Below are 23,903 nucleotides of genomic sequence, written 5' to 3'. Positions count from 1 at the left end.
ACCAAAAGAAACCCATCAAAACATTCTCCTATGGCAAAAGTAATTATTTTCTTTTTTCTTTTTTTTTTTTTCCTAAAATTAGAGAAATCAAAGGACTTACTTCATTTCTAGAATTTCTTCAAGTTGTTTTCTTCGCTCTATTCTCAGGTTAGCCAGATGTGCTTCTTTTTCAGCCAAAGACTGCTGTGTTGAGGCAAGACGGGCTTTGGTAGAATCTAATTCTTGTCTAGTCTTTTCCAGTGCATTCATCAGCTCTTCTACCTAAGGGAGAGGACATTTTAAACTCCATATTCTTTACAACAAGAAAATATTAAATCCATATAAATGCGGGGGAGGGGGGGAAACATAGTAAATGAATTATTTTCCATAAATGGCTGTTCAAATCTCTTCCTATCATAACTGTTTTAAAAACTAACAGTGGTGTTTCAAAACCAAAAAAAAAAAAACCCTCAGAGTTTCCATTAATCCATTAGTAATAAACAATATTTATACAAAATAGAACTAACACAGATCACCAGAAACCTATTTAACCTGGGCCACTGCCACATGTAGATACAATTTATAAATATGTTCTGCACACTTTGTATTATTTAAATTTAGTGTGGTGGTAATTCATCATAGAAGTAATTTCAGAAATTTTAAATACATCTATAGATGAATGTTTTAATATGAAAGTGTTCATGAAAACCCAACATTTTTCATTAAAAATGCACACCTTTGCAAAACAGGTTGCTCAGGGAAACTGTAAACTCTGCAGTCCTTGAGTATTTTAAGATTTTGATTGAATGAAGCCTGGAGAATCTGATCCAACTTTGAAGTTATTCCTGCTTTGAGTAGGGGTTTATAGTGCATTGCCTCAAGTGGTCCCTTCTAATCAAATTATTCTATCATCCTGAACTTTAAATGTCTGTAACTGCTCTAATAACAAGCAAGTTATTTTCCTCCTGGTAACTGTGAGAAGCTCTGAAGCTTGAAGTGAAAGATGTGGTGATCCCATTCTTTCCTTAGCATGGAGAAATTTAAAGAACACACTGAAGAATGGAGACTACAATGACTCCTGTCTGACAGCAGAAGCTTTACTTGTGGGGGGAATCATTTTATGTGAATGGCTTCCAATAAAGAGCATGCCAGAGGGATTCCCCCTCTTCAACTGATACAGTTTACATAATGTGGAATAGACTTTTTTTAGTGAGACAAAAGGATTTGAATAATGAATGTCTATTTCCTGTATGTTCTTTCTCACCTCCTTTGTCCAAATATTATTATTTTATAAACTAGAAAACACTTCAGAAAGAACTTCTAAATGGAAAAAATAAAATAAAAGGGGAAGAGGATATATTCCATTCATCCATGCCATGCAAAGCATTGAAATGAGTTCAATTCTGCTGTAAATTGAAAATTCTGATTAAATTCCACAGTGCTCATATCAGTGTGGCTGCTTCTCCCAAGCTCATGCTTAACTGTTGATCTCCAAAGCCTCCTAGCAAGCAGTGCTTGTAAGTCACATTTTTGTTTGGATTCCAATATACATGGGCTTTCATATAAAAAGTTCAATAAATAATACAAATAAATAATAGAGTTGCCATGAATTACAGTGAGGACTCACAGCCAATTTGCCAATGATACACTGATTACTTACTCCTTCCACACCATCTATACAAACACTCTAATACAAACAATGAAATACTAGAATGTGTCTGATACCCTGCAGTGCATAAGAAGCTGTATTTCATGAATGCAGATCAGAATTACCAATAGCATTGAAACTATGGATCTTCAACCTTCCACTCAGAAAGTAAAAGCAGTGTAATGGTGCTACCCATGAAATAGTAAGGAGTGCAAATCATAAGTTTCTGCAGATGCAAGATTCCCCTGAAGAAACCACAAAGATGATGACTTGAGATTCTTTTGTGAAATGATTGTCTAGTGAACGTTCATAGCAGAAATAGCAGAGAGAACATATACTTGAGGGAATTAAAGAAATAGAAAAGCTGGATTTGCACTTTAATCCCATGAAAAAAAAAGAATTAACAGGCCAGAAGGAGTCAGATCATGTTTCTTTAAAAACAGATTCAATTTCTAATAACACCAGGTATTTCATCTTCTGCTTTAGTTCAAGAACATAAACCCATGCTGTGTCCAACAGCTTCAAGAGTCAACTACTAAAACATATATTTCTAACTGTTTTCTGGGTTACTTCTTAGGCTTTTCCTTGTACCTTTTAAAAACTGCATCTAGTTTCTGCTGAGCATCCACTCTATTATTTAATTCCAGGACACATATCTTAATGGAAATGTAGTAAAGATCAGAACTGAAAAGTCATTAATTCATACAGATTCCAGCTTTGAGACAGTATCTTTAAACACCAAGACACTCTGCACTTGCAAATTTGTTGGGCAAATGAGAATGTAAAAAAGCAGAATTCTTGCACTTCTGTATTTTTAGTATTATTTTTCTCCCTTTCCATGTTCTCAGTTTGGTACCCAATCTGATGATTGACTGAATCCTTCACATTATATATATCACATAATTTACATTTCAAAACATTTAAGAGAATTAAAGACTTGTGGAAAAAAAAAGCTGTGGATTTGTTAATGTCTATTAATAACATACTCTTACATTACCATACAAAAGAGATCAAAGTTTAAATGAGAAGGGAAGAAATCTTTTAAAACTAAAATATGAAAACTTTTTCAAACCATAAATCGCTAACACGTGTCGAAAGTTTTATTGTCATTTACACTTTCAACATGGTATTTGCAAGCTAGTTCTTCCTTCATTTTTTGAATGTGACCCAAGTTCATGGTTGCACATTTTCCTACCTGTTCTACCAACACCTACAGCTTGAATTCAACTGGTGGGCATGTGCACAAGAAACTGGATTGTTTTTTTATTTATTCAACTCCTGTCATATATAAACCTGTGGATGCTGAATTTGCACAAACCATCTTCTCACCATGTCAATTTTATAGCTTCAGCAGACTTGCTACAATGGAAAATTTACCACTGAAGGCAGTATTATAAATGAAAATTCTGGTTTTGGGCAACCCCAGCCCAGCAATACCACCTGGCAGGGGCACTGGGGGCTTCCAAGTTCCTACTTGGAAGCTGCCCCCTTTTCCCACCCCTATCCCTCAGTGTAAATGCTCCTAATCACAAACCCTGCATGTTTTGAATTCCCAGGAATACAAGTTTTGAAAGAGTTTACAGTGAGAACCTCAGTGAATGCACTTAACTGAAGAGTACTCTATGCCCTGAATATGTTATTAGCTGGGTTTTCTTCCCTTTTGCAAGACAATGGCCCATTTTATCCTTTGCATTTTGTAATGAAAGCCTTTTTTTAATATACTTTCAGAAATAGCTTAACTGACCTCGGCACTTTGAGGATTTTACTAAAATCTGCACTAGAATTAAGTTTACATTTCAGAATGGCAGAAACCCAGCAAACTAAACTACAGTAATTGTTCCTTAGTTTTGAGTCTATTGTCAGTGAACACTTTTTACTTGTTCTGCAGCTTCACATTTTTAAGTGCTATCAGCAGTGTTCCACACCAAGAAAAGAAAAAGAAATGAATGTGGCTGAAGAATACATCTGCGTTACCAGATTCTGCAAATTAAAGGAGGTTAGAGTTCAAATGAATGACAGTTTATTAAAAATGCCCTGGAGCATTCTTAATTCCAGATTGGATTCGGCTCAGTACAACTCAGGCTAACATAATACTGCTCCAGTTTGTGGGAATGAACAGGGGGAGGGACAATTGCATGTTTTCTCAGTTCAAGTATAACATATTTCTGCAGGATGATGAAGAGCTGGCAACATTCCAGCAATCAAAGTTAGTATGGTTACTACTACTACCACCTTTAAAGGGTTGGCACTTCATTTTGGCAACAATATTGGTGATAAGTACAAGAATTTTGGATTTCCCTGGCTTTTTCAAGTACCAGTAGCTCTACAAAAATTTCACACCTATTTTATTTTAAAACCTAATCTTGTGTTAGCACACAGATCATTTATGAATTTTATACAGTAAAAGGAAATAAAGGAATCCATCTATTTAGAGATTCTTTTATTCAATATTAAAATATTAACCATAATTTTTTTTTTTAAAGTTTAACAAACAATTACATTCATTCAGTAAAGCTGGATACATTTTCATAATAAGTCATTCAGTATAAGAATCCATTCAGTTGTTTTGAAAGGATTTTTTTTTCATTTCCTAAGGAGATGCATTTCTTTTCTCTACTCCAAGTTACACACTACATAAATTTTTGTTATCTCCAGCCCTGTGAAGATTAATTTAATAAAAAAAAATATTTGGATGTTTTCCCCCAAGATTAAGCATGAGATTGTGAAAAAGGAAAGACTATAATCCTCAAACTTTCTCTTTGTGGCTTTCCTACAAATTTATTCTGTCACTGGTCTAAGAGGGCATAGAAAACCCATTGACAGTGATGAGAGAACACATATAAAAGCCAGAATTTGTACACACCAAATATCCACCTACCAGCTCTTTCAACTCTCAGGCTGGAGATGTCAGCCCTTGACATCACTGCCTGCCTCGCACAGCGAAGGTGAGTGCCAGGCATGCCAGGATCCTGTGCCAGCACCTGCTGGCCACGCAGGGAACCACTTTATCTCATGGCTAATTCAATTATACACCTACAGGAGGGCCAGAACCAGCCATGGGGACCTACTGCTTTTAAAATTGCCAGTGCTGTCCTGCAATATGGACTTGTTTCCTCCTGTTCCTAATGCAAATTTCTCCAGCATGCAACTACCTCTACAGTTTTACTCCAAAGGTGTTTTTCATGAAAGCAAACAGACACAGCAAAGTGTCATCCTGAGCTTTGCAAGACATGGAAATAAACTTTGTCACCCTCCCCTCTACTCTCTTCTCATCCTGTTTGTCATTCATAGACAAATTCCTCACCTCTGACTTCCATCACAGTTCTGAAACCCAGGAAACAGGTCTAACAAAACCAGTACAGTTATGAAGGCTGATGCTGCTGAACCCTTCCAAACAAAAAAATTAGACACGTTAAAACATTGGAAATTGTCAGAGAAAAGTAACTGTACCCTAGAATGCATAAAGGCTTTAAAATAAACATCATAAGTGAAGGATTTAGCAGAATATTAAGCAAAATTTATAAATTCCAGGTTGGTTTTTCAACCCGTAAAAGACTGGATGCATAGGGCCAGTGACATCAGGCAGCAATGCAGCAGCAGTTCAACACAGAGAACCAGATACACTGAAGCAGCAGTCCCCAGGGAAGGGCCATGTCCTCAGGAACACAACAGCACAATTATCAAATGGGATGCCATGCTACAGAATTTGACATCAAAAACCCCACTGAGATTACTTCATTACCAAAAGTAGAATTTAAAGTATTTTAATCCTCCTGCTCGTACACTTGTTTGATACTGTCCAAACCTAATTACAAAAGTAGCATGAAAAGTGTTTTATAGTTAGGCAAGTGAAAGCAAATTTGATATAATGTATTGGTAAATTACAGGGCTCAATCTAATGTTTTCAGAAGAATAAAAGTAAAGTAAATTGAGTGACTATTGAACATATGCTGATTTCAGTAGGACACTCAATTGTCCTAAAGGATATTGCATCTGGAAGAGAACCCTTATGGGCTGAAAACAATTAGGCTGTGTGATTTTGGTGTTGAGTCCTTTCAGATAAACCATGCAAGCAGAGCAGAGCAACTCTTTAGCTGGTGTTAAAGCCCAGCGCTGTCAGAGCAGCCTCCCTGGTTAATGTCAATAGCACTGCGTATAAAAGGTGACTAAAGTGTGTACAAATGTTGATCTTTGGAGAAGGCATGCCTAGAATCATGCACACATCTACTATTTCATCCACCAGGTCAACTTCTGGGAGAGAGGGCAAATTGGGAGTTTTCTTGCCAAAAGTTGATTCTTAGCACGCTTGTTAGGTTACACTGCACAAAGCTATTTCCTCGCTGTTTTTAATCCATAATCCCAATATATTATTAAAGTTAGAAATGCTTCCTTAGAATGTATCCAAAAACAGCAGGGATTCACATGGTGTGTGCAAAGTCTTACTGCAAGCAGGTAGTTTATGTAAGTATGAGGTTTTCCACACCCTGAACCGTGCTTGCATATTGTGAAATAGCAAGTAAGACTTATTAAAGCGAAAATGTGATTATATGAAAATATGTGTGGAAAATTTATGTGAGGAATCTCAGAAAAAACAATTTCCTAATAAGGTTTGACGCAATGAATATTAATAAACCATATTGATAGGCAGAAATATAAAGATTCACGCAACTGATTGGAAGATATAGCTTCTGCATCAATAAAAAGTTCATGCCATCTTTGAAAGTTCCGTGACTTTAAAAGTTCAAGTGACTACTGAGAGCCCAACAGACATATCTGTGCTCTTCTCTTAATACAGATAATCTTGCCCTGTTTACTTAATCCTATGGCATTTCTGCTATGAAATTATTTATGTAATATTTTATTGGCTTGGCATACATAAAGTCAATGGCACGGACATGCTATCTCCTTAAAATTGTATATAGTACAATTATATATTACAATATCAACTCTATCAATAACTTAAAAAAAGTCAAATATGTCTTTCATGAAAGAGTCAAGTTTTAGCTCTGGCACAGCCAGTTACAGATCAATCTTAATAAGAAAAATTTTAATACTTGGTGCTAGTTACAACCTGACTCAAATTTATTCAGAGCCATGGGGAAAGTACTGGAGAATCCATGGAGCAGAACTACTAACAGCTGACTAATTTAATTTTTCAGATACAGAAAGAACACAAGCAACACAAGTATACTAATAGGATAATATAATAATTTAAAATAAAGCAATTAAAAACAGCTTTGGCGAGTTACTTCAGGAAGAGACTAGTCAATAGGAAAAGAACTGAAGTGCTTATGAGACTGTCCAGGGTAGGGCAGCCCGTGGGACAGTCAGGGAGGCCTGAGGGGGACAACAAAATGTCTGACAACTGGACTCCATTATTAACACATGATAAGCTAGGAATGATCACATGATGGAGCAAAAATATCAACCCAGATTTTGTCAACAGGAATTCCTCCATGAAGGCAGTTCACAATCAGCATGTCAATTTTTCAGTGCACTAAAGTGAAATCTTGCTCAAACTGTAGCTCCCTGTCCATGAAGCTACCCCCAGAGCTACTACACAGGAACAACCTCACTGGGTACATCAGTCCCAGGTCACAGGCCTCCCTCAGCTGACACAGGAGAGACGAATTCCCCTGGCTGGAAGAAGCAGGGCTTGAGGGGCAGGATGCTGAGCTGAATTCAACATCAGCCCTAGGAAACAGAACTTGTGTGAAAAGGGAGCCAGATAGCAGGTGGGGGCTAAATGCTCTGGAAGCAGCCCTGCCAGCATTTAGCAAAAGCCAAGGGCAGGAGCAGAGCCCTTCGATGGCTCCACAGCGCTGCAGTCACACGAGCTCATCAGGAGGAAACTGCAGCAACTGATCAGGTCCTTCCACACAACCACAGCCACACAGGCACTGCACACAGACACCATGTGCACAATGCCACACACACAGGATGCAGAAGAGAAACTGTAAGAATGGTTTGCTGGGATTACAGAGGTGAGAGAAGAAAATCAGGTGGGGGGAGAGAGCACTGAAGGAAGGTAGCCCAAGAAATATCATCTTTCTGAAATTGAACATTTTTTCTCAATAACTATTTGAAGGAAAGGGAAGTAAAAGACTTCAGAACAATGCTTTTTTACCAGGTAAGCTCCTGAAAAGCTCCTCTCCATCTCTTTGGGAAATTGAGCAATAGTTCACATTTTTGGGAAAAAAACTAAGATTCTGAATTCTAGAACTTGCACTTTTCCAAGCAACAAAGCCACACTGTCTATTACACTAAATCAAAACACTTTACTAAATCAAAGCAAATTTCAGTGAGTATACCTCAGTGAAGAAAAAGAACTGCCACTTAAACCTTTGCTTCATCTACAAAGAAAACAAATATTTCAATTCTGTCACATCAGTTCATGAGAATTTGGAGCAAGAATAAAAATACAAATATTGCAACTCAGTGTTATACAACCTAAACTTTTTGTCTCATAGCTAATGACAGACCAGCCAAATACATTTCCACAGAGTGAAAGATTCTGTTTTGCTAGACTGAAAAAGGGGAGGAGAAGTTTGTAATATTTATACCACTCGTCACATTACTGGGCTCTTCCATAGGATCTACCAGGTACTAAATAAAATACTAGGAAGAGGCAGCAGAAAATAGTATTTCGCTCTCTGAAAGTTGAAATATTCTAACAGATCTTCCCTATGGAAGTTCATTGATTTTCCACATCTTAGGAAGCACTTATTGCTCAGCTTGTCAGTGGGTTATATACTCAAAACCTTGGGTAAGGCAGCTTTCCTCACTGAGTGATTACAAGCATTTTTTGCCATGTGTTAGAGTAAATAGTGAAGAAGAGCAGTTATCAGTATTTAGGTTGAGCATTTGTGTTTCTTAATTTGTACTTTACATTATATTACAAAGGAAAGACTTATGAAAGGCAGTCTCGTAAGATACAGAAATTCTGTTTATGAAGAAATTTTCTGTACAGGTAAATTATGAACCAGCTAATAAGAAGAAACCCAAGAGAAATTATATTCTAAAGCATTGGTCTGAACCATAATAACTTCTCTGAGGAATCTACTAAAGGTTTTACTATTGCAACTCCTCTTGTACAGGCATTATTTAGACACCAAAGTAATAGGCTTTTTATAAGTTAGGCTTATACTAAAATACAAGTTTTATATAGCTTTGTATTTTTGTAGGCAAAATACATTAGACAAACTGAGAATAATAGAGAATAATACTGAGAATAAACTGAGAATATGAGAATAATAGTATTTCTCACCAGATGAAAAAAGAAAGAGTACAGAAGTCACAGAAGCTTTAAGTAATATAAGCTGCCTTTCATTCCTCATCTAAAAGTTTTGTTTTCCTTTTAAGTCTCTCCAGTCTCTTCCCACATGAGGCAACATTCAGAAAAGTATAAAGAGAAAACATGCAGGTCTACAACTTGATATTATTCCCTCAGTTTTGAGGCAAAATATATGGGCATTCAGACCACAAGCTAAATGTCAGGACTTACAAAACTAACAGATGGGAGAATTAAACTGGCCTTGATGAGAATTTTATTTTTGATCTGCTTAGCCTTTCCTGTAAACTAACTCACTTGTCACTGCTCATATTCTGTAGAATAACTCTCATGCCATGGGGACATATTTTATTATTTTTACATCACTCCCTTCCAAAGGCAGGCTTGGCTTTTGAGAACAGAGATGACAGACACATCAAGTTGTTCATTTGAAGGATTTTTTAAGATCTAGAGTCTGTATCCATGGAACACTCAATCCCACAAGGAGAATACATTAAAACTATATTAGAGTGCACTTGCAAACATACATATTTAAACAGTATTTATAACCTGATGTTTCCCTTCTTTTCCAACTTTTACAGGCCTTTGTCCTACAGAAAAACTTTATTACAGAAGTCTCTGCTATACCCAGCAGTCCTTAAAGGAATCAAATTTATACTTCAATTGTGCAAGCAGAACTTAAGAATACAAACCCAGAAGATTCTTAGACTTATCGTGTAGTAAATAAGCAGTGATGAAGTATGAACTAAGGTGTCAGTTTTTTAAGGCAGGAAAGCTTTTCTATCCATTTAAAGATGCCTGATACTGCCTATATTCCATTCCAGAAGGGATAGTCAGTCCCTCAAATTAGCTCCAGTACCTGCTGCAGTAAATGAAATTTACATTGTATTGATGTGTTTTAAGAAATATTGTCTCCAAAATGTTCAGCAAAGAAAAGGTTATTCTTTATCTACATCCCAACAAAAATAGTAACCCAAATAATATAACTGTGTGCTCCTAACATAGTTTCAGTTAGAAAACTGCCTACAATGGCTGAAATTAAGCACACAGGACTGTTAGAAGCGGGTCATATATTTATTTATTTTATTCTTTGTATTTCAAATAAGATACAAATATTTTTTAAATGTTTGGGAATGAGGATAGTCTAAATATAATATATTTCTAGGGGAAATAACATTTGTTCCATTTAGGCCTCAGACACTGCTGATGGCAGAAAAAGATTGGAATGTGCAGATAATTATCTTTGAGGCTAGTCAACAGCTAGAAGGCCTTCATAATATCACCTTTAAGATCAAGCCAAGACATTCCAGTCTGAATCAAGGTTTATTTATTAAAGGATTTAGCACTTTTAGATCCAATATTGCCTGGAAGACCACCAATTTCCATTTCCAAATATCTAATTTCTCCAGTTTCTTGTGGATACATAATAGCTTCAAAATCACTTCAGTGAGAACACACATGTGCACATAAATGACATCTAAATTCCTTCCCCTCTAAGATGAATTTCACATGAAACACCTACAAAGCAAAACCTCCACAGAGAGAGAGCTGCAGGAACTTTCAATAATTCTCACTCATTTAGGCAACACAGTTTAGACAACTACAGGTGTTTTTTAATAAAAGATTTTGGATTTTTCTTGATCTTGATTGGTATAAGGGATACTGAGAAAAATAATGCTGCATACATAAAAGATGTGCTTTGAATATTTTCTTGTCCAGGAAGAGAGCTTGGCACTTAAAAATTAAGTGTTTTAAGTGTTTAAGAAACACTGTTTACAATGGATTAAAAAAAATATTTTTCAAAAGTAAAGATCAGCAATTCTCTTGTTCTACATTGGCTTTTTCAGTGTGGGATCTTTTTTTTGCTGGTGCTTATCTAAAATCTACTGTTCATGAAAAGATCAAAAATAATGGTTTATAATTCAACATCTGTTCTGTAAATTCATGGCATAATCTTACAGAAATCTTACAGAGGGTCTATATAAATGAACAAAAAAGATATATAGCCTTTCTACATATAATGGATTTGGTCAACAGAAAGCCTAAATAATCACAGTATGATCCTGGTTATCCAAACTTCCCTGCTGTACATGTCTTCCTGTCCAACAGTGACTCCTCATAATACAAACCCATGAGTCCCCTGGATAAATGGGGTGTGATACAAGTTGTTTGAATAAGTGCTATCCTACTGTACTGCATTATGAATATAGTTTAATCTGTCGTGGTACTTGATGTAATGTTATACAACATTCCAACTCAAGAGCAAGGAAAATTAGCCATCACCAAAGAGTAACTCTCACTGCTATAAATGCACACGAACATGAGATAATATTGACTATGTTATTCTAATACTACAAATAAACTAGTATTTCATAGAAAAAAAGCCAAAATACTAGCAAAGAATGCTTAATTAAGTTTGCTTTGATTTGATTTTTGTTTTTTGAAGAAGAAAAAAGAAGAGCATCTACTTTTAAAAGACAGTATTCTTTGTATGTCTCTACTTTAACTAAGCCGAGTTAGTCATTAAGCTGCCAAAGGGAGGCCCAGAAGATAAAAGATTTCCCAAACCAAATAACTTAGGTTTCCTGAACATAGGAAAGAAGGTTCAAGTTCTTTATCTAAAAGGACAGCAACCTTCCTCCCTGCCTCCTGCCTTCTCCAAATAGCATTTCAAAGGGAAAAAGAAAAAAATGCCAATTATATACTCTGTCAAGAGGATATGTTCTTCTCGCATGTGCTGCCCGTTGCTTCAGCAAGACAGAAGTAGTAGAGTTAATAAGGACAGCAATCCACTATTATTCTTACTCAGCATTGTAATTATAAGCTAAAAACATTCTCCTATTCCCAGCACAGGCTTATGGTTAAAAGCCCACATGGTCCCATATACACTGTAATATCTAAAATGAAATTCTTGAAAAAACAAAGAACTGAACCAAAGCTAAGCACATTGCTGTCTTTACCAGAGAAGTCAACTCAGAAATAAACACAACTGTTCATGAGAAAGATATTAGAAGCAATAAATTTTCTAGTGATGAGTGTTTTTAGGTGCATAATTTATGTGTTCACTCACTGGTGGCATGACCAGAAACACAGATACCACGGAATGAAAAGGAGAAAAAATGGGGAAAAGTAGAAGATTCAGATATATGCTCTACTAGGCTGCTAAAAAAATAGCCAACTTATATGAAAGACTAGATTGTGACATATTTTCACAAAAGCAAAAACAAAAACTAGCATTGTTGACTCAAGAATGAACATTGGCAGGAAGCTGCCATTAGGTCTTCTATAGTTTACACTACATTTTTTCCTTCCAGACGCTGCCAGTGGGAGGTTTTAAAGCATAATGATATACTGAGAAACTTATGACAAGCATGTCCAAACAAAGTAAAACATATTTTTCACAAAACAGTAAACTCTGATAGCTTTAAATCCATGGAGCCAGAGGTAGCCTGAAGACTAATTACAGCAGAATTGTTAACTTGTAAAACCTGTTTAAGATATTTATATATTCTTGACTTTTTTCCAGAAAATATTGTTGTAGCAGGAAGTTACTTATAAAAAAAACAAAGATGAAATAGGAAATACGTTTTTCATACCCAAAATAGGCTAAACAGTAATATGTTTAACAGCTTGATAACAGCAAAAACAGACAAATATGTTAATTGGCATAAATTAGAAAATGTATCAGACATTACAGTAAAAAGATTTTTAAAAGATGGAATAGGTATAAAGCTTGAATAGTTTTTTATTCCTGGAAGCTCTCTTTTCTAAGTCATACTTAGAGTTCATTAATAAATTGATACATGAGGGTATACCTAAGTCTGAGTATATTTAATTGTGTTGTGTAAATGGAGATCACTACAGTCACACATGCAGTCACTGCTGTAATATTTACTGTACAACCACATGACTAAGCACCATAAACCTCTAAGAACAGAAAAAAACCTTCTCCCATATTAAAACAAATTTATCTGAGCTTGTATAGTTTTTTTCAATTCTCAGCAGTGTCTTGTGAGGACAAAGATAATCTCCTAGCATATTTACATGGCACTTGTCATCACAAGCAAAAATTTAGTTGTTTGTTCATCTTCTTCAATGATCCTAACTAAGGAAATAATGAACAGGTTCAGCAATATCCAGACAGAACACATCTACTCTAGCTAGTACCTACTCTGCATCTTCTCTCAGAAATAAAGGAGCAAACTAGAAGCCAATGCCTTGAGACAGCTGGTGAAGGGATCAGGGGCACAAGTAGCATTCCCTGGGGCTCCACATTTGTGCCAGTTCCATCAATGTCTTTATCAGTGCTCTGGGTGAGGGGATCGAGGGCATCCTCAGTAAATTTGCACACCAAATGACACCCCAAGCTGGGTGGGAGTGTTGATCTGCTGGAGGGTAGAAGGGCTCTGCAGAGAGGTCTGGATAGGGTGGATCAATGGGCCAAGACCAGTGGTGTGAGGTTCAACAAGGTAAAGGTGGATCCTGCCTTTGGGTCACAACGCCCTGCATCTCCAGACTGGGGGCAGAGTGGCTGGAAAGCTGCCTGGCAGGAAAAGATCTGGGGGTGCTGCTTGACAGCAGCTGACTATGAGCCCAGGTGGCCAAGAAGGCCAGTGGCATCCCAGCTGTATCAGCAGTGTGTGGCCAGCAGGACCAGGGCAGTGATTGTCCCCCTGCACTGGGCACTGTTGGGGCCACAGCTCAAATCCTGGGTTCAGATTTGGGCCCCTCAAGACAAGACACACATTGAGGTGCTGGAGTTTATACAGAGAAGGGCAGTGGAGCTGGGGAAGGGGCTGGAGCACAAGTCTGATGAGGAGCAGCTGAGGGAGCTGGGGGTGTTTAGCCTGGAGAAAAGGCTGAAGGGGACCTTATCACTCTACAACACCTGAAAGGAGATTCTAGTCAGGTGGGGGTTGGTCTCCTTCCAGTTAACAAGTGACAGGACAAGAAGAAACCAGGAGAGGTTTAGATTGGATATTGGGAAAAAATTCTCCACCAAAAATACTGTCAAGGGCTGCTGCCCAGTGCAGTGGTGGAGTCACCCTCCCTGAAAGTGTTTAAAACCATTTAAGTGTGGCACTGAGGGACATGGGTTAGTGATGGGTAAACAGTGATCTTAGTGGTCTTTTCCAACCCAAATGATGCTATGATTCTCTGATATGGGATAGACAAATAATCTTGATATGACAGCTGTAAAAGAAGCTGGATCAGGTATTATTTTAGGTAATAAACTAACTGTATTTTTCAGCTACTCCTCTCACACATAGTCCTAAATGTACTGATGGCCTAACACTTACATTCCACATGTATAATTCAGAGTTTAATCCATAAATTCTCTGAAGTCATTATTCTGCTATTACTGAAGTACTTCTTTAAATACATATTGACTAATCTATGGTTTCATACATCAAGTAGACTATTTTTCATATACAGACTTAAATCTGGCTTTAAAAACTGTACGATGAATTGTGAAAACAGTTTAAAGTTATGATTGGCTGATAAAGTGAAACTCTACTCCATTGCACTTGGATTAGTGTGCAGCTGCAAGATATAAATTCTGTGTGAGAAACAGTACATTTTTTAATGCTCTTTGAATTATCATGTTTTTGCAAAATGAAAGACAACTGGTTTCATATGCAGGTAAGAAATATTGGCATAAGGAATGTTATTTGATTTTAACTGAGTCATGTTGCCAGAATGCATGAAACAGCTGCATGAGCTGAGTATCTGCCTGAGGCTACAACTATATTTCCCCCATCTTTTACCATCTGTCTGTGCTAAAGTTACTGGATGCTGGTAGATATCAAACCCCACTGGGATCATTACCTATCATAATTATTAAATGAATTCTCCACTGTCCTGTTGCCTTTTCATGTCCAAGTATTTTTTACTAGATGAGACAGCATTATCTCTTTTATTTACAAATTTTTAAAAGAATGTTATGAATAAACTTACAAACAAAATGACTAAAGCTATACTGAGTGAGGCTTGCCTCTATCAAGTTTACTCTCTTTGGCACATCTATAAATTTATTAAATGATTATGCCAAGACCAAAAAAAAGAGACTACAGTAAGATAATAAAGAACTTTTTTCATGCATGTGGACTATGAATAATTTAAAAAGTCACTATACATGCCACTATAACCTAGACAAACATCTCAGAAAAAACAGTGGTATAATTGATATTCACTTTGTACTAGGGATGCACTAAAAGATACTCTCTTATCCCTTCTGGACTTGTTTTCTATGAAATTTCAATTTAAAATGTATATAAAGCCTGTTTATATTATTTCCTAGTATAAAATGCATGAAAGAATCACTAGACAAAACATTCCAGACCTGCTAAAAATAATTTTAGAAGAATCTATTCTCCCAATTAAGAAAGGCAAAGAAAGCCATCTGCAATGAGGAAAGGCAGACTTTCAAGCAGGATTTTTCACCTTGGAAAATGCACTACTGAAAAAGAAGCAAGGGACTATAAATGCTATGGAAAAGGTGAACTGGGAACTATTGTTCACTGTTTCTCACAGCTGAAGAATTATGGGCACCTAAGGACATTACTAGGCAACAGGCTTAAAAACCACATAAAAGGCAAAACTCTTAATATTACATTTTATGTTGTATAGGTCAAGGATCTGGGGTGGTTATCAACCCCAAAATGAGTGCCCAAAAGTTTTAAAGGCTTTATTGATTATAAGTTCTTTGGCTTCTAAACATGGCAATATATGTGCTATTTCCAACTCAAAAGCTACCCACTGGTAAACCTGAGACAGAATATGGACGAAAACTCACTGTGCCTAATCTTATTTTTTTCATGCACCAATTCATGGATTATTTTACTTAATTTTTTTTTCTGCTGACCAGGACAAAAATATTAAGAAGATATATCTCTTATCTGATCCAGTTATTGTGCTAATGATTCCTTCTTTAAAAACCTGATGCAACCAACACGTTCTCAATTCATCAGGAGGGCATATTTATCATACTTATACCCCCAGAGGGTAGCTTTATGCAAAATTACAGAACGAGTTTTCAAGCTGTGGGGACTGATCACAAAAACTGCAGATGTTAATTAAAATTACTGCTGTGCATGGCTTGGAGTCTAAGAGTCATTCTGGGGAAATACCTAAAAACCACTCAGGTTTGTGACACAGGTTACACTAATTCACCCTCAGAGCCTTATGTAATGTATGACCTTATATGGAATCAGGTTTTAAAATATATAAATAAAAAGCCCACAAACCCAAAACCACACTGGGTAAAAAGTCCTTAGATAAATGCAAAAATATTCATATCTTGAAGAAAATTTGCAGTCTATCTTTGCATGGAGCAAAGAAAGCACTTTTGGTGAAACCATTACAGTTCTTAATCAACTAAGTTTCCAAAACAGAAAAATAAAAGTCAAATCCCTTTATGTTTCTACCTAAAATCAAGTAAGGCTATCAAAGAGTTAATGATAGGAACTAGAATAAAAGTACAAAAAGCACTTTAGTTTCATGAAAATAAAATAAATATTTAGGAAAGGACAGAATATATCATACATTTAAAAGGACTCAGAAGTATGGAGAGTGAAGTGGTTAGGACTGAACACCAAAAGGCAAGACAGGAGCTGGACATTCATGATCTCCCCACTAACCTGAAGAATGACATGTCTCCTACCCTTCAGGAAAACACTTCTCAGTCGCCAACCTTTTCTATAAATCAAGTTGTTTATAGAAACGTGTATTAGTTGCTTAAATACAGCTGTGAGTAGATAGATAAGACCCGACAGACACTCTTGGTCCTCCGGTATTCAGTAATGCGGACAGAAGTGCCCTACTGTAAATCACAATATGTTACACTAATGCAATGCACATTTTTCCTTGACAACACTGGAATTTAAAATGTATATATACCATATCATTACATACCTTATTACTCTACTGAAGTGTAATGATCGTATGAAAATCTCAGGAAACCATTTTTCTCCAAAAGACTGTACCACAGTTCAGATGACTCACGAAACAGAGTCATTTGAGCTGCCATTTTGGATTCTTTCCTTGGAAAGTAAGACACCAGCCGGATTGATTATGGGCCTTGATGTCTAGAGTTTATTCTGGGATTTTACAAGCAATTGGTGATTTACATCACGAAGTTTTTTTCATGTTCAGGATATGGTTGGGGGGGCTGGGGCAGAAGAACAGAGAAAATTGTATCAATTTTTCTCCAGGTACAAAATTTTAAGTCTTTTGTTTTGATTTAAAACTGTAAAGAAAAAAATTTTAAAAGCTCTATGGAAACTAAATTTATTTCACAAACACTTAGAAAGATTCAAGCATAATATTTTTAGCTTTTTCCTGCAGTCATCGATCTTCTAAAACATTTTCATAGATATTTCCATAGTGTTTCAGAAAGTACAGTGCTAACTGGTAATATGCTCAAGGTTATAAAACAAGGGTCTTAAAATTATTAATCTTCTACTACCTAAGTCTGAAGTAACTGAGCAACAGATTTGATGTACCCACAGAGCAGTTAAAGCACAACCTCCTTACTTAGGCATTAGCTAGGCATTGAACAACTCCAGAATTTCTGAAACAGGGCAGTACTTTGTGCCTCCATTTCACTTTTGCAGCCTAAGAACACCTTTCTTACATATTCCACCTCCTTTTCACATTTCTAGCTTTTGCCTGATAATTTCCCTGCCTTCAACCAGTATCAGTTTTAGGGTCCTGCAGAAAGAAATTGATCATCTTTTCAGTCTTGGGGTCATTCTAGTTTCTGTGGGGTCATACTTCCCTGAAAATCATTAAAAAAATAATTTTACCTTTCTTACAGGCTATGAAAAACTTCTCAACAATTGTCTAGGTGCAGATTCCCCCAAAATGCTGTATAAGATACCATTCCTTCTAGATCAATTTTACTGCTTCTTCTGTTGTCACCAGATAATTTTTCATCATAACATGTTCATAATTTTTCATATGTCGTAAATGTTTCTATTTTGCATAATTAAAGAACCAATGAAATCAGTGTGTTGTTCTTTTATTCTAAAGGGAAAATTGCAATGGATTCAAACATAGCTCAATTAAGCTTCAGATCCAAATGTATGCTCAGTGAGAGCAGGAGATGCTTAATTCTTTAGTTATAAGAGTTTCCTTGTTTGAGTTGACTGTCTTTAAAAGATTTATACATGCTTATTTTTGTTTAACATAAGGCACATTTTGGCTGTATGTGAAATGGGTCTGCTGACTGTGACTCTTGAGCCACATATATAGTGGATAGGTCAAATGAAGTTCTCCTAACCGGCTTTCATTACACAACTGATAACAGTGCTTTGCAGTAGGAATACAGCTGGATAATCTGAATCCCTGTCTGGCAAGAAAAAGAACCTGTCAAAATTATGAGATTGATTTATATGCCAGTTCCATGATAAAGCAGATTCAGTCAGAGAACCGCTAGAGATGGAGTCATTTCCTGTTTCGTAAACAAAAATAAGAGCCCATCTTCTACCTCTCCACATTTGATATTCCAAGCTGTAAGTCCCGAGGCACTCATCTGTATAATTTTTTGGTCCAAAGGTTTTCAGATTAAGGAATCCAGTCAGGTCATGTATACAGTCTCACCCACCCTACAGACAAACCTCTATCTCCTTTCTAACACATTATTGTAGCTTTTACTAATAAGTACAATGAGCAAAAGTATAGTTTACACACAATGCTCTTCAATTCTAGCTCAACTGATGAGACCAGGTCATGACATATGAAGTGGGAATTCAAAACATCATTTCTGTTCCTTTAATTCAGCTGCTTTCTTAGCTAAGTATGCTGTACAGAATTCAGCCCACCATCAAAAGCTGCAGGTTTGTATTGGTGCCCTAACTATTGCTTCCCAAAAGTAAAAGACATTTTCATTTTTTAAGGTAAGTTTAAAAAAATAACTTTAGAATTCTCTCTGTTGGTAGCCTGATATTTCGTATAACTCCCATGTATTTCTAGTATTCCATCTCCCCAGAAACTCCTATGTAACTTCCCCCAAGGCTACACTATTAGGTGTCTGACTCTCTTTTCCTGGGCAGTTTACAGGGAGTGCACTCACTGATGAAATGTCTGTAACAGGACCAAATTGTCCAAACACCCAAAGTGTCAGTATAAGAGTGCAGAAGCCTTCCACACGTTTCTGAATCTACATAAAGGCCACATGCAGACAGAACCTTCTCTCTACTGCCTGGCCCTGGAGAAAAGGATGCTGTGAAGAACATAAAATAAGGGTGCAATATAATTTTTTACACACATTCCTCAGCATCAATATGACATCTTCATGGAAAGAAATTACTACACACCCCACAAGTAACAAGCTTTACCCAGCCATATTCCTGCTGCTTACAAATAGCACATATCTCTTGGAGAAAAACTAATCTAGAAAATAAAAAAGAAATATCAAAGGTAACATAATTCCATTTATTTTTATTCTTAGTTACAGCAGAAACCTTCTGGGACATTCTGCATGTACCTCCAAAATAAAATAAAACAAAACAACAAAACAGGTGGGGGAAGTCTCACTAAAATACAGAGTTTTCAGCCGCAGACATGTAGCATGAAAGAGTCTTTCCCCCTAACCTGTTTCAGTTATTGACTTACCACAAGGGAACACAAGAAGAGCTGCACTCTGATGCATTCAGGACACTGTCCTTGCTTTCCAAGTAGCACGAGGCTGTTATGCAACATGAAGTGGAACAAAATCTCCTCCCTCCCCTCCTGACACACTTTTCAAGAAGCTTTTTTTTTTTCTAGCTCCTCCACTCTTACCCACAGGTTCCTTTTGCCATGGTTTACTGTGGTAATGCTGCTTTTCCAATTTCTGTTTAATGAACTGAAGGTAAATTGTTACTTAAGAAACAGTAGAGCTCCAAGATGATTTACAAACCTAATGTAAATTCACATATCTTCAAAAGACTAAGTAAAGTTTTGGGAAACTCTTCAACAGAGTAACTAATTTAAGTCTTCATAAATAGCTTTAAAATAACTTTTCCATCTGAAAGTAAGTGAAGGACATACAAAATTTCTAATTTTTAGAAAAACATTTGATAGTTCAGCTGAGGATACTAAGTCATCCCAGTCCACAAAGCCAACACAGAAAATAAAACTATCTTGAAAGTGCACATATAGTGACCATACTGTCAGGCCTGAAACTATTTTTAGTTTTTAGATAACACCTTCATAATACACACAATAAAATTCTGGAAAACTAAGTTTTCAAAATTAACCTTAGGCTCAGCTGGTTTGAGCTGTAATACTTGGCTAAGGTTACATGTCAACTTTTCAAAACTGTAATTCAAAAAGTGGCCAAACTCTGCAAACTTCACAAACACTACCAGCCCCCTTTTCTTTTTTTTCAAATGACAACCTGAGTGTAACCAGGAAAATTTCTAGGCCAAAGAAAGTTTAAAGCGTGATCACTTTTTTAACCTTATAGATGGAGCCACAAACATAACCCCTTAATAATGTGAAGAATAATATGTTTTTGATTTGACCATACAATGTAAGAAAAAATAATGGGATAGGAATTCAATAGTCTTAACTTTCCAAATCCCATATGGTGTGTTTATCATTTACCATATGTGTAGTGTCTGATGTGCATATAAAGACCATGGATTTGAGACATTTCTCAGATCAGCAGCTTGAACCCATCGTATCCTCCAGCTTCACGAGATCCAAACGAGATGCAGAACATGCACCATTTACTGTACAGGCATGTCTGTCTTCATGGAAAGTGGTATTTACATGACCAGATTTAAGAGACTTGTTAATAAGTGATAGAAAGAAACAAAACTATATCCTTTTCTTAAATCGTTTAGTGTGTTGGATATCTTAATTATGTCATTTTGTAATCTAAAAGATACACAAGGAAGGCTAAGTATCTAACATTAACACTTCCACTAAAAATATTCCCCAAATGGACATGAAGATGCAGGTGTAACATTTTGTTCAAATTCTGCTGTAATACAAAAATGAGAGACAAAAACTTCTGAGTTCTCCCTTCTCATCTCCACTCCATGGACAGTAAAAAGGCTTTTACTGGGTACAGAGATTCCTATCCATTAACACTCGGAAATAGAAAAGCAGCTCTGGAAAAAAGCGTTAAGAAACAAAGAAAGAGGAAAAATGAAAATCAGAGTTGTGTGAAACTTGGCTGTTATGGAATGTATGGTTCATCCAAACCCTTTCTTTGGCTTTGGTTCACATCCTAAATGTTTCTTTGACTTCTGAGCTTGAAGAAAGCCAAAACTCCAAGTGAAACGTTGCCAAATCCAACATATTTTTGCAGGTTTAAGGTCAAAACCATGTAAACCCACAGAATTCCTCCTACCATCATAAATCAGCCTGAGTTTGCCAAAATGTTTTCTGTTCTGCATAACCTTTTTTACTTTTCCCAGTAACATTTAAAATTTTAGCCATCAGTAACTGCACTTAGCAACATGATTACACAGCTTCATATCATAATGGCTTTCTTATTCTATAACAGTTGTCATTTTTGTTTTAACTTTCCCCTATGGGGTTTGTTTTTAAATACTATCCTGTGTCCTGAGTTTGAAGAGAAGGACAACTAAAGAAGCAATCTTTGGTCTTCAAGTGGATGATGCTTGCTTTCTTTAAACTATTCACTCTTTTCCAGGCATTTTAAACACATGACATAGTCTCCATGCATATTCCTATGGGACTTCTGAAAAATATAATGACTTGTAAACTTATGAGGAGGAATGACTTATTTTTTTAGAAAAGCACTTGGCTTCTTTACCAACATACCATGTTGGCAAATTAGTTGGTCAAATGCCCACTAATTCTACTTTCAAAAAAAAATCTCTTGACTTTTCAATAAAGACATCACATATGGAGGGTTTTCCAAAACTTACATGAAACTCTTTTTAGAAAGAGACGTCACATTAGCCACCCTCCAGTTCTTAGGCAAGTTGAAAATTCACATATTTCACCTTTCATTTTCAAGAAAGTTAGCATGAAAACGGTTAGGTACTGAAACTTGGCCTGATTACAAGCTCATCCTAAGTTTAACAAGAGTTTGAACTTGGTGGTACCTTTCAACCTGAATTATCCTCTGATCCTATGATGATGATTTTAGTAACTTGTGCAGTGTCTTCTGCTGTCACCTCACTCTGAGATACATCTTCCAATATTTCACCTGTAAAAAGGAGTTCTAGAAGTAGAACCTACCCAAGTTATTTTTCTGTGAACACCAGAACAAGAAATATTTTTGACCTCATGACCCCATTTTCTGAAAACATTCTTTATATGCCTTGATTATCTTTGGCTCTAGAGATTCTCTGGCTGGCTTTCGCCTTCTGATACATTTGAAAACTACCAGTTTGAGAGCATTTCATTACTTATTCCTTACTCTTCTTCATGCATTTCATGGTCTGCCTATTTGTTTTTTTTTTACTTGCCAGATTTTATGATTCTGGTTTTTTTGAGTAGACAAATTTCAGTTTTGAGAAAGTTGGTTTTGGTTTTGTTGTTTTAGTTGTTTGGGGTTTTTTTGATAGCTTCCTTTATCCTGCTGTTTAATTGTGCTGGTTTCCGTTTGGTCTTATTAAAGCAGTTTATGATAGGTGGTATCCATTTCCTCTGAGCCAATATAATTTTCTTTAAATAGCCTTCATGATGCCTGTAAAGATTTTATTCCTTTGACTGTCTTTTTTAAACACTTTTTGACGTGTAACAGCAATATGGATGCTGAATGTGACTAAGACTAAAAGTCTGAGAAAATGCATGTTCTCTTAAGCAGACTTCCATTGATTCATACTTCAAATATTAGTCCTATGAAGTAGAGATACTTTCCAGAAACACACACACACACTTCTACACTAACAGAAGTAGTCTACATTATTTGTAGAATTGATTCTGGATTCATACTATAGATGACATATTCATTATTATGGACTAGATTTTGTTTAATTACATTAAAAAAGGTAGTGGAAAACTGGTTATTTTTCCCTTAGGAATACATATTCAGCACTAAATATCTCAAATTTTCACCCAAAAATGAGTTACTTTTCAGCATCCTAACATTCCAAGAAACATTTACTAGCTCACTGAGTTTATTACTGATTACACTTTCCTTTAAAGCACAAATGCTATAGTTATATTCTGCCTGATTTACTGGCTTTCAATCACTCCTTGAAACATCTGGCCACCTGCTTTATACTTGAGAACTAGTTTGAGGAACAATAAATTTGAGGGGAAAAGAATTAAGAAATCAGATGACAAAACAAAACACAAACCCAATCAGACACACCAGGACCTTCAGAACCTTGACAGATAACACAGGTTTATACTTGCTATATCAATATCTGGGTTAGAGAGCAAATGGTCACTGTACATGTGGTAAAACCTGTGGAAAATTTAATACATGTGCATCAAAAAGATTTCTAGACTACCTATTAAAACTTCTTTCTCCTTTCTCAGAACTTTCATGTAGCAATACTAATCTGATACCTCTTCATTTTAAAAGATAAGGAAAATATATATACCACAGAGTAATACTGAAATTAAATGAAATTAAAATGTTTTAACTGAATGACTACCACTACTATTTTAAATTCCAACCCTGATTTTATGTAAAATGTTCCCCTTTGATCTTGAGCTATTTGCTTTGTATTTGGGTGATGTTTCCAACTGAGATAAAACTCAGTGGGCTACAGGATATTTCTTATAGGTTCTGTTTGGTTGAAATACTGAGAGTGGAGACAGAGCAAAGGATGTACAGGGGCTCCAGAAACTCTTTACCTTTTACCACTTCTCCTTTACAGACTGAAGGACTCCTATTCTTATTTGGTGTGAAATAAGTAGGTCAAACCAACTGTATGGTGAAGGACATCGTGTACATAATATAGGTGTAGGTTTTCCACCTCCATTCCTGTCCCTGGGCAGAGGTCAGCCCTTGGTTGTCAGTATTTGGTACATGTGGATACATGGCAGCTCTGCTCCCACCTC

General features: G+C 36.2%; 1 protein-coding gene across 7 annotated transcripts in view; it reads right to left on the bottom strand.

Moving 5' to 3' along the window:
* ERC2 (ELKS/RAB6-interacting/CAST family member 2) overlaps nt 1-23,903 on the bottom strand; it is a 406,984-nt gene that overhangs the window by 198,667 nt on the left and 184,414 nt on the right. For all 7 annotated transcript variants that reach the window (XR_015275160.1, XR_015275158.1, XR_015275161.1 and 4 more), the window contains one exon: nt 101-261. Coding sequence is in view for 2 of the 7 variants with exons in the window: in XM_086846817.1 (XP_086702943.1) it covers nt 101-261 (161 nt within the window). In the remaining 5 variants the exon portion in view is untranslated. The remainder of the gene's footprint in view (nt 1-100; nt 262-23,903) is intronic.

Source organism: Cyanistes caeruleus, chromosome 11, assembly GCF_971803275.1.
Source record: "Cyanistes caeruleus chromosome 11, bCyaCae1.hap1.1, whole genome shotgun sequence".
Taxonomy (NCBI): domain Eukaryota; kingdom Metazoa; phylum Chordata; class Aves; order Passeriformes; family Paridae; genus Cyanistes; species Cyanistes caeruleus.
The sequence above is the reverse complement of the archived record's forward strand: the minus strand, read 5'-3'. Positions and strand labels throughout refer to the sequence as shown.